Here is a 15,570-nt window from a genome sequence, read left to right as displayed (position 1 = left end):
AAGACAGGTAGATGATCGTTTTGTGTTTCTGGATAGACTGATGACAAAAGAAATTGCCTTATTCCTTGATACATGCCTTTTGGAAAAATATATCAATTTAAATTTAACACCTAGAGGTTTGCGCATTGAAAAACTGCCTGCTACTGAATTTTCCGAGGAGGAACATGATTTGCTGGATGAATGGAAGCAGGATTCTCTAGAGTGTACTAATAAGTGGCTCCGTATTCTAATAAAATGGAACCAGAGGGCGCATGAAAAACTTAAAAATGAAATTTTGCATCTACAGGACGAGGTGGTGGGGGAGTCCTGTTTCAAGATGCAATTCTCTAAAATTAATGATAAAATTTCTAAATTAGAGACTGATATCCTACAACGAAAAAGAAATAAACTGTTGCGAGATATGAAAGACTATGAAACTGGCGTCCTATTCTCTTGGCAACGTGAAGTGACGCGCAGTAGATCAAAGGTCAGGAGAAGCTCACAGAAACAACGCAGTACTTCAGCGTCCTCGGGGGAACGAGAAAGAAATAACTTCAGCGTTAAAAATGTGACATTTGCTGACTTCATTAATAATGGGAATGCTGAAAATGAGGGCGCAAATGGTTCTTCTAATTCATCTAAAACTGATAATTCCTTTCAGACCAATAAATTGGGTCGAAGAAGGAATGGCAGAAAGGGCAGAAATCGTTTCAAGGAATGAATATGTGAGTGCACAGGATGAACGGACTCTATGTTTAATTAATTTGTCTGATTTGGCTATTAGTGATGTTATGAGGTCTGTGCTGCTTAAAGGCAGCAAATTTGTGCCTACTTATTTTCCCCTCACTTGGTGATTTGTATGTGGAGTTGAAAAAGTTCATTAGAAAATTGTAATTGAAAGTATTTTTTCAAAACTATACTGCTAATACTGCGAATAATTTACCTAGTGGTAATAATCCTGAATGTAATGATGATGATGATGATGAATTATTGAATTTATCTCTCTATGATTATGAGAATGCTGATTTTTATCTTGAAGATGAAAATGTGACTAATGTGATTAATAGTGAAGGTTATTATACGGGATATGGGAGACTGTCACTTCCGTATTTAACTTCTGATAGCAAGTTTACACCTAATATTTAAGTACCCGTTATTGCCACCTTTTTTAAGGTCATATTTAAAGAAATGACACTATTAATGAAGAATTTTCATAAATGTTCAAAACAATATAACTTAAATAAAAGTGAATGGATGGCCTTAAAAAATATGATGAAAATTAAAAGGGAATTTATTTTCAAGTGTGCAGATAAAGGTGGTAAAAGGGTCATTTTACATAAATCTAATTACTGTGAGATAGTTAATGATTTGCTTAATAATGAAGCTGAATACAAACGTTTAGGTAAGGATCCTATAACAGAATTCAATATTGAGTTATTAAATCTATTGGAAAGAGGGGAACGTCTTGGCTTTTTTAGCCATAGTGATGTTGGCAAATTATTCATTAAGAAACCACTGACACCTATCTTTTATGCCTTACCTAAAGTGCACAAATGTTTAGAAAAACCTCCAGGTAGGCCAATAGTGTCAGGAATAGGCTCCTTTCTGAGTAATATTAACATCTTTTTGGATTTTCACCTAAAAAAACATTTACAAAAAGTGACAGCCCATATTTCTAATACTCAGGATTTAATAAATGAGCTTTCTCAAATTAAATGGTGTAATGACTACTATTGGGTAACCATAGATGTGAAGTCATTATATACTAATATTTATAAAAGATGGGGGCTCGAAGCAGTAATGGAAATGTTGGGAGATGGACCTAGAACCACGTTCTTGATTAAATTGTTAGAATTTTGTCTTACCCACAATTATTTTTGTTTCAATAATGATTTTTTCTTGCAATTGAAAAGAACGGCTATGGGGGCTGCATTTGCGCCCTCATATGCCATTATGTACATGGGATTTTTTGAAAAACAATATATTTATCCTACGTCCTTTTATAAAAAGAATGTAATAGTTTATAAGCGATTTATTGATGATCTTTTTTTGATATGTAGTGGTGATATTCTTGAATTTTTTAATTTTTTTGATAATTTGAATAATAATGATCATGGTTTAACCTTCTCTTTTGAATATAATAGGGAGAAAATTAATTTCTTAGATATAACACTGTATCATGAAGATGATTACATTGGTTATAGATAGTTTAGGAAAGATACCTCGGTCAACATGTTTTTACATGCGAAGAGCATGCATCCTGGACACTTAGTGCGTTCATTACCTTTAGGTGAATTCAAAAGGATTTTTGACCACACTAGTGATGAAAATGAGAGGTATAGAGAACTGAACAATGTTGAGTTGAAGTTAATGAAGAGGGGTTATAATAAAGATCATTTATTAATGTGTAAAAATAAAGTACTTGGTATTGTTAATTATAATGAACACAGAAATTTTGAAAATGATTTGGATAGACCTAATTCTACAGGATTTGAGAAAATAGAAAATAATAATGATGAAAAATTATTTTTTTGTTACCAAATTCTCCCCTTTATCTGATGAATTAATGAAGTTGGTGAGGAAATATTGGTATTTAATTAATGAGGATGAAAATATAGGTCATTTATTTCCCAAACACATAACTTTTTCTTATAAGAGGGGGAAAAATTTGAAGGAGTTATTAAATTATAACTTTTCAAAAGGAGATGAGAGAGTGAGTCTTTCAGTAGGTACATATCCATGTGGTCATTGCAGCCTCTGTGTGAAGGCCATTAATATCAATAGGATTAATGGTATTCCATTTTCTCCTAGATTCTATTTTAATTGTAGATCGGTAGGAGTAGTATACATCTTAGGCTGCTCATGTGTAGATATATGGTACATAGGACAAACTAAAAGGATGGTTCGAATTCGCATCCTGGAACATTTAAGAGATATCAAAAATCATAATGAAGTTAGTCCTGTGGCCAAACATTTTCTTGATGAACATGGTGGTTGCCCGAATAGTTTAAGATTTTGTATTTTGGGCAAGCCATTCTGTTTTGAAAGTGGGGGAATTTATATTCACAAATTACTTGAATTAGAAACTAAAATGATTTTGAAATATAACACACTGAAGCCTTATGGATTGAATTTGGAGTTAAGTATTTAATTTATTGAATTATTGTTATTATTATTATTATTATATTATAATATTATTATTAATGTTATAGATGGAGTTTGTAAATACATCCATTTAGTGAATTATTTAATGGTATTATACTATGTACTGTTTGCACTTTGAATATATTGTCTATGGCACTTTAAATAATGTGATCATCTCAGCATTTGACTAATTAATTAATTAATATCAGAAGCCTGTGTTAATTAGTATCACTCTATGTGTGTATATATACCTTTGTTAGCACACACTTTTTATGATCCTTTGAAGGCGAAAGGCCGAGGTACCAGATCGTTAATAAAGAAAACTGGGAAAGTGCTTGGTATGTGTTTGTGAACCGAAGTCAGTACATCTCTAGAATGTGTCCAGCATCCACCCCTTTCTGATATGACATCATGGTAGATCAGGTTCTCAGAATATGCCTGGAACAGATCTGCCATGAAGGGAATAACAAAAAGTAATCGCTCAGGACAGCCATCCTGATGTAGGTTGTTTTGAGAGGAGTTGTCTTTTCTTAGTCCCATCACAAGAAATTAATACTTTCCTCAAGGACTTCATTCTGTCAAGATAGTAGCTGAGCAATCTATGTACGTCTAAAATTATGTAGAAGTTTTTCTTTTTAGTTCTGAGGTTCTGGGTAACACCAGGAGACTGATGGCCTGATTCACTAATTTGGGCATAAATGAAACACCAGATAGTGTTCACCCACCATGAGAGCTTGCAACTAAAATACTCCTACTGCAGACAGAGCACCAAATAATGAACATTAAATCTGCCACACGCCCCGTTTCAAATGAAGACAAGGGTAGTTTTTCCAGTGCAAAATTAAGGTCACAAGAAAAAGCCACCTTCTTTCTAGGTGGCCTCGTTTGCAAAACCCCTTTCAAGGCTTGTTTAACGAGAAATAAACAGGACAAGGGTTGAGTCATGGGCTGGCATGCTAAAATAACAAGATGAACCCTGACAATGGAATAAGACAACCAAGAAGATATTAACTTGTACCACCAGTTCTCAAATATTTGTGCAAGATTCTTATTGGGGCCCTAGTCATTGGCTAGACACAAACCAGAAAATCCATTTCCTTTTGTCAATATACAATTTCCTAAGTCTTCTTGCCAACATGCTGCACGTCCTCATGAAAAAGGTGCCTAAAAGGTATAAGAATTGAATCATTCAGGCAGTCAAGTAGCAGTAGTTTGAGACCGTGGTGTATCGAACACCTCAGGTCTGGTAGATCCAATCTGTGAGGAAGATTGCAGCAATTGCCCCTGGCTGATTTCACAAGAATGGAGAGCCGCTGTTGCCTCAGACTGTGAGGAGTTACCACAAAAATCTTTGAAGAGTCACTCTGAATCTTGAGAATGACCCTGAATATCAGTGATAAGTGTTGAAATACATCTATTCCTGAAACAGAATCCAGTTAGGTGAACATTTTGAAGGGGAGAACGATCTACTTGAGGCTCTCCCCATGATTAGATCAAGCTCAGAAAGACCCATTTGGGTAATTTTCAGTAGGGAGGGCCTATCCTGATCCTACACAGCTTGCTTGCCACTATATATTGCCCTGATGGAATGCAAGATGAGCTACCTTCTGACCTTCAGGTAGTTGAAGTGCCACGTTATTGTGGTGCTGTCTGTAATCGCATACAAGTCCCAAAGACCCCAGATTAAAAAGAAAATGATACTACTGCACGGATCCCAGCTAGTATCCCTTTGACACTGCTGTGCTTTGGCCTGTCTGGAATGCCCCATAGCCACACCTGTTTGCCATCTAAACTGCTCTTCAGACAAAATCTGAAGCATTTGTTGGCACAGACAGTTGTGATAAACGAGTGAAAAAAGGGGATACTTTATTTCAAAATTATGTGCAGTCTCAATTGGTAGGCTGAAAAAATATGCATGCACAAAAACATTTCCTTCATCTACAAGCAAATACACCACATAGGTTGTATAGGATAGAGAAGTACAGATAAGTCCCAGCAAAGAAAAGGGGGATGGTGAGTGGGTAACCTGGACTGCAACAGTGAATACACTCTAACATCTACATTTAAGGTAGGTACACAATTGTACTATGCTCATCGTGTTTCACTGTTGCAATCATTACTCTTGGGTTGAATCCCAAAGTTGAGGATGGGTGGCTGGGCTAAATAGGATTAGGAGAGGCTATGAGGCCCTGCAGAACTGCAGTGGCAAAGCCTGCTCTGGATTTAGAGCAAAGAGGTAAGTGGTAGTTTGGCTGCTGCTCTGGTAGAATGAGGCCTAATGCCCTTAGGCACTGATTTGCCATGCTGGGGATAGCAGAAATGGATGCAATGGCCTATCCATTTAGAAATAGTTTGTTTTGAGATGGCCTTTCCTTGTGATCCTGCAGCATATGACACTAAAAGTTGCTCAGTCTTTCTGAAGGCTTTAGTTCTGTCCAAGTAGAAGCGTAACTGCCTGTGTATGTCCAAAGAATGCAGAATTTTCTCACCCTTGTTCTGTGGATTTGGATAAAAGGTAGGCAAGTGAATGGTTTGGTTGAGGGCCACACTGGACACCACCTTAGGCATAAATGTTGGGTTTGTCCTCAGAGAAACCCTGTCTGGATGAAAAATGATAAAAGGTTCCACAGCCATGAGTGCTTGTAACTCTGAGACTCGTCTTGCAGAGGTTATTGCTAGGAGCAGAGCTGTTTTCCATGATAAGAATTTTATATCCACTGTTGAGGCTGCCTCGAAATGAGGCAGTGCGAGTTTTTCCAAAACATAATTGAGATCCCATGCCGGAATTGGTGCTTTCCTTGTAGGCCTAATGTTTCTGGCCCCTCTGAGGTACTGCCTTATTAAAGGGTGAGAGAAGATAGGTGGTTCCGTATTGTAATGGGCTGAAATGGCAGAGGCATGTATCTTAATTGATGAAAAAGAAAGGCCTTTGTTCAACATCTCAATTAGGTATTGTAAAATCTGAGGGATATTTGGAACACAAGTGTCAATGCCTTGTTCCAAGCATAGAATCTCTTCCATTTTTCTGCATAAGATTTTCTGGTACTGGGCCTCCTGGCCTCCAAGATAACATCCATAACAGCTTTTGAAAGAGGAGTGTTCTGAATGGCTACATTATCCGCCATGCTGCCAGATTTAAGGTCCTGAGTTGGCTGTGCAGGATCCGATTGTTTTGTTGGGTCAGCAAGTGAGAAGTTTGAGGCAATATCCATGCTGGACCTTGAGACAAGCTCTTTAGGATTGGGTACCAGTGCTGGCATGGTCAGTCTGGTGCAATCAGTATAATTTTTGGCTTCTCTTGTCTGACCTTTAGGAGTACCCTGGGAAGGAGAGGCAGTGGAGGAAAGGCATATACTGTTAGATTTTTCTAGCTGAAGGATTGACCGTCCACTCTCCATGCTTGTTTGTGACAAATCCTTGTGCAAAATCCCTGGAAATGGTAGTTGTGAGGGGGAGGCAAATAGATATATATCTGGGCATCCCCATTTCCTTGTTATCATGCTGAAGACTTGTGGATCCAGTTTCCATTCGTGGGGATCCACGAGGTTTCTGCTTAGTTTGTCTGCCAGAGTATTTGTTTTTCCTGGCAGGAATTGTGCTTGCAGGTGAACTTGGTAAGTCAATGCTGTGTCCCATAAGGTCATTGCTTGTCTGCAGAGGGGTAGGAATGTGTACCTCCCTGCTTGTTTATGTACCACATGACCATAGTATTGTCTGTCTTTATCAGTAGCTGTCCTGGAAGAAGTAGATCCTTGAAAGCTGTCAGGGCATTTTGAACAGCTAGCATCTCTTTTTGACTGATATGAAGATGCATCTGGTTTGCAGGCCATGTGCCCCAAATACATTTTCCTGCCATATGGGTCCCCCAGGCATAATCTGATGCATCTGTTGTCAGTGTCTGTCTGGCTGTGGGTAAACAGAATTGCAGACCCTTGCTGTGGTGACAGACCTCTGCCCACCATTGAAACTCCTGTTGCAGGCAGGGAATATGAGTGTAACTACTGTCTGCAGGCAGGGAATGAGTGTAATAACTGTCTCCAGGCTGTGGCAATGCTGAGTCCAAACACTTTTTAGATACCACTGTAGTTTCCTCATATGCAGTCTGGCATATGGAATTAGTAGAATGCAGGATGCCATGAAACCCAAGGCCTGCAGGATTTTCCTTGCAGATAAGTGGGTTTTTGTTGCCAATTTTTTGAAGTAAGAAGTCAGTTGTTCTTGTTTGACTGGCGTGAGATAAGCCATCTGGGCAGTTGTATTTAAGCTTGCACCCAGGAATATTATCTCTTGAGAGGGCACTAGTTTTGATTTCTTTTCATTTACTGTGTACCCTAGGCAAATAAGTAATCTTTTTACAAACGCCAGATGCTGTAGAAGAATGTCTTTGTTCTCTGCTTGAATTAGGCAGTCGTCCAAGTAGGGATATATTTGAATTCCTCTGTCTGCAGAACGCAATTACTGGTGCCAAGCATTTTGTGAAGACCCTGGGCGCAGTAGATAAGCCAAAGGGCAGTGCAGAGAATTGGTAGTGCATTGAGCCAGCTATGAATTTGAGGTATCTTCTGCAAGACTGTCTGATTGGGACTTGCAGGTATGCCTCTTTTAGGTCCAAAGTTACAAGCCAAGCCTTCTTGCCCAGCATGGGCAGTAGCTGTTGTAGAGTCAACATCTTGAATTTTGGAACTTCCAGAAATGTATTTAGTGTAGACAGGTCCAGTACTGGTCTCCAGGTTTTGTCCTTTCTGGGCACTAGGAAAAGTCTGGAGTAAAATCCTTGCTCCTGCTCTTGTTGTGGTACTTGTTGAATGGCCCTCATGTCCATGAGGGCTGTAATTTGTTTTTGTGCCTCTGCCCATTGATTGTGTGGCAGGTCTGGCATACATTTTGACCTTGGCAGGGTGTGAAAATGGAACCTGTAGCCTTGGGACACTATGTTCAAGACCCATTCGTCTTGGGTAACCATTTGCCAATTAGATGAAAAAAGTTCTAGTTTTCCCCCTAAGGAGGCTGCCAAAAGAAAAGTGCTTGGATCTGGTAGAGGAAAGTCATTGGGACCATTTCCTGTAAGGTTGTGATTTGTCTTCTCCACTTTTGGAGGTAGAAGCACCCCATTGTTTAGGCCTGTATGAGCCTTGGAGCGGAGATCTGCCTCTGGGACGCCTGTATCTGCCTCTGGAAAGGACCAATTTTTAGAAGGCCAATTCCTGCTAAATATGGGTGGCTGTACCTGTAAGAAATCCTTAACTGTCTGCATGGATTTTGCTTTATCCTCCATTTTTTTCAACACCTCTTCTGCTTTAGTACAAAACAAAGTATCATGCTGTAATGGAGCATCTAATAATTTTGCTTTAACACGATCAGGCAGATTCTTGTTCATTTAACCAAGCATGCCTTCTAATAACAAAACCTGTAACAGCGGCCCTGCAAGAGGCCTCCAGTGAATCATAACCACATTGCAAAGTATGCTTTGCCACTTGCTCAGCTGCATGCAATAAATCCTGCATTTCCTTGTTCTCTGAACATTCAGTATTTGTCAACAATTTCTGTTTAAACAGTGACATTAAATATTGCTGATATTTAAGCATATGAAACTTGACAATTTAAAGCCCTTACAGCCAAGATAGCAGAAGTGCAAACTTTTTCCCCCATCTGTCCAGAGCCCTAGAATCCCTATCAGAGGGGACAGGGTTTTTTGCAGTGGAAGCTTTGACTCCTTTGGGACCCTGGGATATAGTTTCTGGGTCAGCAGTAGGGTTTTTATATAGGAATTTATGAGAATCCGGAACCCTGTAGTATCTGTCTGGCTTAGCCGGTGCAGGAGATTGACAGTCAGGGGACAGTCCGGACTCTGAAAATACATCTACTATGTCTAGAACAGGTGGAATAGCAAGGGGTCTGTGCTGAGGAAGTAGCAGAAAGTCTCAGAGCCTTTTCTTAGATTCAGAATAATCTTGGCTCTCCCAGTGGAAATGCTCCCTCATGGTATGTAGGGTTTCCCCAAAAGAATAATCTTCAGGAGGAGAGGCTGAAGGAATGGATTCTTCAGCATCAGAATCCTCATAGGGAAGCATGGAATAATCCTGTTCAGAAGAGGAATCAGAGGAAATAGAAACCTGATCAGAAGAATCATACTCTTGCCTAGACCTCTTATCAGGAGGGGGATGGGAACCCCTGATCAAAGTAATTAGGTCTTCAGCCATTTTGAGCATCTGTTTTTTAGGCATGGAAATCTGAGTAGGAGAATATTGTACTTGTTTCTTTGTCTTTATAGCTGCTTTAGTCTTTGAAGCTGAAGATGGCTTAACATATAGCTGTGTACGTCTGAAGATACCCTCAGAAGCAGATGCCTGCTCAGCGGCTCCGGACGCATCTGAGGGAATGATTTCCGAGGGTCCAATACCTTAAGTATCCAGAGGCCCAGTCGGCTCCACGTGGGAGTCGGAAGCGGCCTGTGGCTCTGAGGTAGCGGGCGCCAGGGGCTGTGAAAGCGCCTCACTGAGAACTGGCGACTGGCCTAGTGGAGGCCTCGTCGGTTTTGGACCTCGGATGCCTATCCTTTTCCTTGTCCTTGCGTTTTTTGTAAACTCCGGTCGTCGGCTGTTCCGACGACATTATGTAATATTCGGCCAAAGTAATGAAATGCAAAATCGAACAGACTCTTAATAGTGCGTTGATTAAATCTAGCGCAAAAATGACAGCTAGCAACATTGTGATCAGGGCCTAGACAAGGAATACAGTAAGAGTGAAAGTCCTTATGAGGTATTTGCTTCCCACAAGAAATACAATTGTTAACTTTTTCTGACATCGGTCTGGAGCAAGAAAAAAGTTTCCCCAATGGGGTACTTCGCTTTAATGAAGACTTCGGTTCTGAAATTCGGATTTGAAAATCTCAGGAGTCGGCCAACCGGCACTTGCTAACTGCTTTTGCTTCGGGCACCGCACAGCAGGAAAGACTGAAGAAAATGGCGTTGGCTGCATCTTTTATACCCCTGGCACACTGACGTCAGGGAAGAGGCGACAGCACCAGATGCCGGACCTGGACTTTGGAATTCTGGCCGACTGAGGGTAGCCTGCCAGCAGGATAACCCAAGAGTAATGACTGCAACAGTGAAACACGATGGACATTGTTGGTTCTTCATGAACCATAGAAACCTAATCCCGTATGACAGAGTGAAGGAGGGATTTTGAATATGTATTTGGAAGGAGACTATCTAGGTTAAAGCCTCCAGACTTCAGGGGAAAAAGACACTACAAAGAGACATTGTCAAAATAAAGACATAATGCCTGCAAGTCCTCAAATGGCTATTTCAAGGGTTAGGGCTCTTTATAAATGCTCCCAGAGTTGTGAATAACACAAAGGATAATACAGGGAAAGGAAAGTTTGATATGGAAAGATATTCTTAGCAAGAAATGCTCTAGAGTTCATCTAAAGGCGAGTTCTTTCTTCAGAAATGGAAACATACTGAAGCAAACACCTTTGTCCCTGTGGCCTAAATGTATAGGATCTATTATCTGTAGGGTCAGCATGTAAATGCAGGAGAGTGAGGCTCAGTGTCCAGGGCAGAGTTGGACATATAATGCAAGCTTAGGCATCCTAAAAGGCATTTTGTTAATGTTCATCATCTCCTCCTGCCATCTTTTCTTTGGACCCTGTTTGCCAGAAATAAGCAGGGTCTGTTCAGTTTTCTGAAGGGAGTAGAGATCTATAGTTTATAACCGGAGATGAAAAAATACAACTCCCTGAACCAAATTCCCTCCTCCATCAATTTGAGTACCTGAGTAGCTAAAGAACCAAACAACTTCTTTATGTAAACCAGAGCTCAAAATTTCACATTTAGCTTCATTTATTTTATTTACAGTTTGCTTACCGGGGGGATAGTCCATTGGACCAAGAAGAGCCCGTTTTCAATGGAGTCCCGGGGAGAAAAGCTCCATAACATAATATGAAGACAATGCATTTACATTTATGTAATACTATTGAAGAATGATCGTATTAAATAACATGATAAAAAAATCTACGATTGTAGTGAAAATTCAGTTCAAAAAGTTTGTCTCTCTTGGCTTTTCCCGGGTAGGGGTCACCACAGCGGAACTCCGGTCCGCTAATGATTGGTAGTTGATTTTTACGTGTCGAGTTACCAAGCCCTGACACACAACCTTCAACGAAGGTATGCCCATTCACGCATACCTCCACGCAGAAGACGCTCTAGCTGAGAGTCGAACTGGACAGCGTCTTACTGTGAGGCGATAACGCTACCACAGCACCACAATCATGGGTGAAAGTAGCTTGTTGCATCTTTCGGCTTTTCCCGGTTAGGGGTCGCCACAGTGGAACTCCGGTCCGCTGATTGGCAGTAGATTTTTAAGTACCGAGTTGCCAGCCCTACCGTACAACCTTCAACGAAGGTACGCCCATTCACGCATGTCTCCACACAGAAGACGCTTTAGCTGAGAATTGAACAGGACAACGTCTTACTATGAGGCGACAACACTACCACAGCACCACCACCGCAGCACGAAAATTCAGTTCAAAAAGTAAAAGGTAAAATTACACACACACACACACACACACACACACACACACACAGGTGCATACTCCTGTTACACTGACTACAATGTGAAATAACACAGGGTTGACATTCCAGTTTTACATGAAATTTTGGCAGAGTTCAGTAGGATGGGGATAAGAGGTATTAACTGTTGAAGGTAAGAAGGGTGGGGCAATAAGAAAAAAAAGTAGAGCAAGAGTAGGAGAGTAAATGAGAAAAGTGAAGATGGTGGTACTCAGACGCTCAGTGTGATGGAGAGAAGAGAGAAGTAAAGCAGTGTGAGAAATGGGGAAAAAAAGAGGTGAGTCGTGTGGGATGAGAGAAGGAACATATCCAGAGGGTTTTGAGATAGGAATGAAGCGGGGTCTTAAAGGTAGAGTGGCTGTCTGTAGTACGAATCAGAGGTGGCAAAGAGTTCCAGAGGTGTTAGTGAAAAGGATAGCAGGTGTTTGCCTAGAGGATGAGCAGGCTTGTGCAGTTCAAGCAAATTCTGGTTATTGGATCTTAGAAGTCTGCTGGGTAGGTGCATTGGAGGCAAAGGAGGAGCAGATGGAAGGATTAAAGATGAGTTTATGGGCATGAGCAAGTTGAATGTAGGTAAGATAGTTGGGAAGTTCAAGCCAACTTAGTTTGTGAAGGGCATTGCAGTGGTGGGAGAAAGATTTATAACTGGTAGCAAACTTAGAAATGTTGTTACAACAGGAGGATAGCTTTGTTTTTAGAGAAGATTGAATGTTGGTAAGAAGTGGGGCACCATATAGGAGAGAAGGTGTTGGAGAGTACAAGTTTAGTAGTGGGAGTGATATGGTGGTTATGGCAGTAAAGCATGCCTAGTTTCTGGCGAGTTTTCTTTATATTAGTTGGTAGGTGGGTATCGAATTTTAACTATTCATCAATAAGGACTCCTAGAAGCTTTGCATGGGACACTACCTCGAGAGAGGTATTGTTTTGGCTAGTAATGGAGAATGAGTTCTCGTCTATAATGGTACTTTTTGAAGAGGAAAATAATTTTAGTTTTTGATGCACTGAGTGATAGGTGGTTATCTATCATCCAACATTCGGTATAAGAGAAAGCATCCAGAGTTAGTTTTAAGAGTGGTGGTGGAGGAGATGATTGTACAGTCATCTGCGTACTAAATCAGTTTAGCACCCAATATGGAACCCTAGGGTACGCCTGTAGGTGTATTGCGTTCAACAGTGAACCTCTGGTTACATACTAAGACGTACCTCCCCTACGACAGCAACAGTGGTCCTAGACACAGTATCTGCACAATCACACACACTAGGGCACATTTAAAGACCTAATAAATATTAAAAATGAATGGATTCTGAAAGATTTACCCTCTGAAGGCAGATTAGTATAGTACTCCCTTAAAGATTCAGCACAGTAACATCTACTTCCACTTATGGTCCTGATAATTAACAATTTTAAAAGCCAAAGTGGTTGAAGAGAAAATTCTCTTCACAAAACTACCTTGCCTTCAATTCCCTGGAGAGGGATTTGGATTCAGTAAAAGCCTACTGCCAGCTGATAATGAGACAGAAACGGCTGTACAATCAGACTGAAGATGAGGAAGCAAGCATCTATTAGCCTTGGAGACCCTATCAAGTCTCTTAACCTTTTTAGGGGCTGAAGAGTGAGAATCTTCTGGGGGGAAAAGTACAGTTTTGTACCTACCATAAATGTAGATGTTCGAGTGCTAATACAGCTGCAGTCATAACAGATGGGTTCTCCTGCCGTCAGGCGGGTCCTCGGTCGGCCGAATTCCAAATTCTAGGTCTGGCGTCGGTTGTCGTCGCCTCTTCCCTGACATCAGTGCGACAGGGGGTATAAAAGAACCAGCCGACGCCATTTTCTTCAGTTTTTCTTGCCCCAGATGTCAGGTGCCCCCAGAGGGAAGGCAATACATAAAGTTATGTAATAATGCAATGCAATATAATCAAAGACCAGTAGTTGCAAGCAAATACACCATAAAAAAAGACCCCTAGAGGGGAAGGAGGGAGGGAAACCTGGACTGCAGCTGTATTAGCACTCGAACATCTACATTTATGGTAGGTACAAAACTGTACTATGTTCATCGTGCATACAGCTGCAGTCATAACAGATGGGTAGAATCCCAAAGCTAAGAAAGGGGTGGTAGGCACTAGGTGGAGCTAGGAGGAGCCAAAATGCCCTGCAAGACTGCAGTGGCAAAGCCTGCTCTAGATTTGGAGTATAATGGTAGGTTGTAGTGCTTAGAGAAGGTATGCACAGAACTCCAAGTAGCTGCTTCTAAAATATCCTTGGTAGGAACTCCTCTGAGGAAGGCTGCAGAGGTGGCTGTGGCCCTGGTAGAATGAGTTCTAATGCCTGTAGGTACAGTTTTGCCATGAAAGGAATAGCAAAAGCGTATGCAGTGGGCTATCCATTTTGAGATTGTCTATTTGGATATTGACTTTCCTTGAGCTCCTACCGCATAGGCCACAAAAAGCTGTTCTGATTTTCTGAAAGGCTTTGTTCTGTCCAAATAATAACGCAGTTGACTGTGGATGTCCAAGGAATGCAGTAATCTCTCCCCTTTGTTTGAGGATTAAGATAAAAAGTAGGTAAATGTATGGCCTGATTTAAAGATACCCTGGATACCACTTTAGGTATAAAGGACGGGTTGGTACGTAATGAAACTCTGTCCTGATGGAAGATGATAAAAGGCTGCACAGCCATGAGAGCTTGCAGTTCTGAAACTCTATGAGCTGAAGTGATAGCCAGAAGGAAAGCTGTTTTCCAGGACAAATATTGTAAATCTGATGAGGCAGCTGGCTCAAAAGGAGGCAAAGTCAGTTTTCCCAGTATGAAATTAAGATCCCAAGCAGGTATTGGTTGTTTTCTTGGAGGTCTTAAATTCTTAGCCCCTCTGAGGAACTGTCTTAATAGAGGGTGAGAGAATAAAGGTGGATCAGTGTTGTATTCTGCAGAAATGGCTGAGGCATGGATTTTGATGGAGGAGAACGAAAGTCCACTGCTTAGCAGTTCAGCCAAATATTGTAGTATTTGAGGTAAATTCAGTTTTCCAGGGCACTGGCATTTTTTCTCATTCCAAACACAAAAACATTTCCATTTTGCAGAGTAAGCTTTTCTAGTTGATGGCCTTCTGGCCTCCAAAATGACATCCTGCACCTCCTTGGAGAGCAGGGCCTGCTGCGCTGCTAAGGAATCTTCCATGCGGCTAGATTGAGTGTTTTCAGCTGACTGTGAAGAGTTTTGAAGCTGTGCTGCGTCAGAAGAGGCGGCATTATAGGCAGGGTTCATGGTGGGGAATGCGTCAGGCTCCTCAGGAGTGGGTACCAGTGTTGCCTTGGCCAGTCTGGAGCATGAGGATCATCTTTGTTCTGTCTGCTCTGGTCTTCAATAGGACTTTGGGCAGCAGAGGAAGAGGTGGGAAGGCATAAACTGTCATTGATGTCCAACTGAAAGAGAGAGCGTCCACTCTCCAGGCCTTTGGATGGAAGATCCTTGAGCAGAATTTTGTCAATTGATGATTTTTGTGGGAGGCAAAGAGATCTATGTCTGGCCTTCCCCATTCTTGGATTATTTCTGTAAAAACTTTTGGATGCAACTTCCATTCGTGTGTATCTGTCATATTCCTGCTTAGGTTGTCTGCCAGCGTGTTTTCCTTGCCTGGCAAGTACTGTGCTTGTAATTCCATTTGTAAGTCCATGGCCCTGTTCCAAAGTGACATGGCCAGTCTGCATAAGGGATAAGAATGTGTTCCTCCCTGCTTGTTTATGTACCACATAACTGTGGTGGTGTCTGTTCTTATCAATAGCTGACCTGGTTGTAGAAGGTCCTTGAAAGCTATAATAGCATTTATCACTGCTAGCATTTCTTTTTGATTGATGTGAAGGTGCTTTTCTTTTGGGA

General features: G+C 41.1%; 1 protein-coding gene across 1 annotated transcript in view; it reads right to left on the bottom strand.

Annotated features, from left to right (window-relative positions):
- The window catches only part of USP25 (ubiquitin specific peptidase 25), a 2,531,105-nt gene that overhangs the window by 1,178,753 nt on the left and 1,336,782 nt on the right, over window positions 1-15,570 (bottom strand). Inside the window, exons 14-15 of the mRNA XM_044071806.1 lie at window positions 15,339-15,342; window positions 15,033-15,042 (exon numbers count right to left, since the gene is read on the bottom strand). Of these exons, the coding sequence (XP_043927741.1) occupies window positions 15,033-15,042; window positions 15,339-15,342 (14 nt within the window). The remainder of the gene's footprint in view (window positions 1-15,032; window positions 15,043-15,338; window positions 15,343-15,570) is intronic.

The sequence above is a fragment of the Protopterus annectens genome, chromosome 5.part0 (genome assembly GCF_019279795.1).
Source record: "Protopterus annectens isolate FY-2018-M chromosome 5.part0, PAN1.0, whole genome shotgun sequence".
NCBI classification, from domain to species: Eukaryota; Metazoa; Chordata; order Ceratodontiformes; family Protopteridae; genus Protopterus; species Protopterus annectens.
The sequence above is the reverse complement of the archived record's forward strand: the minus strand, read 5'-3'. Positions and strand labels throughout refer to the sequence as shown.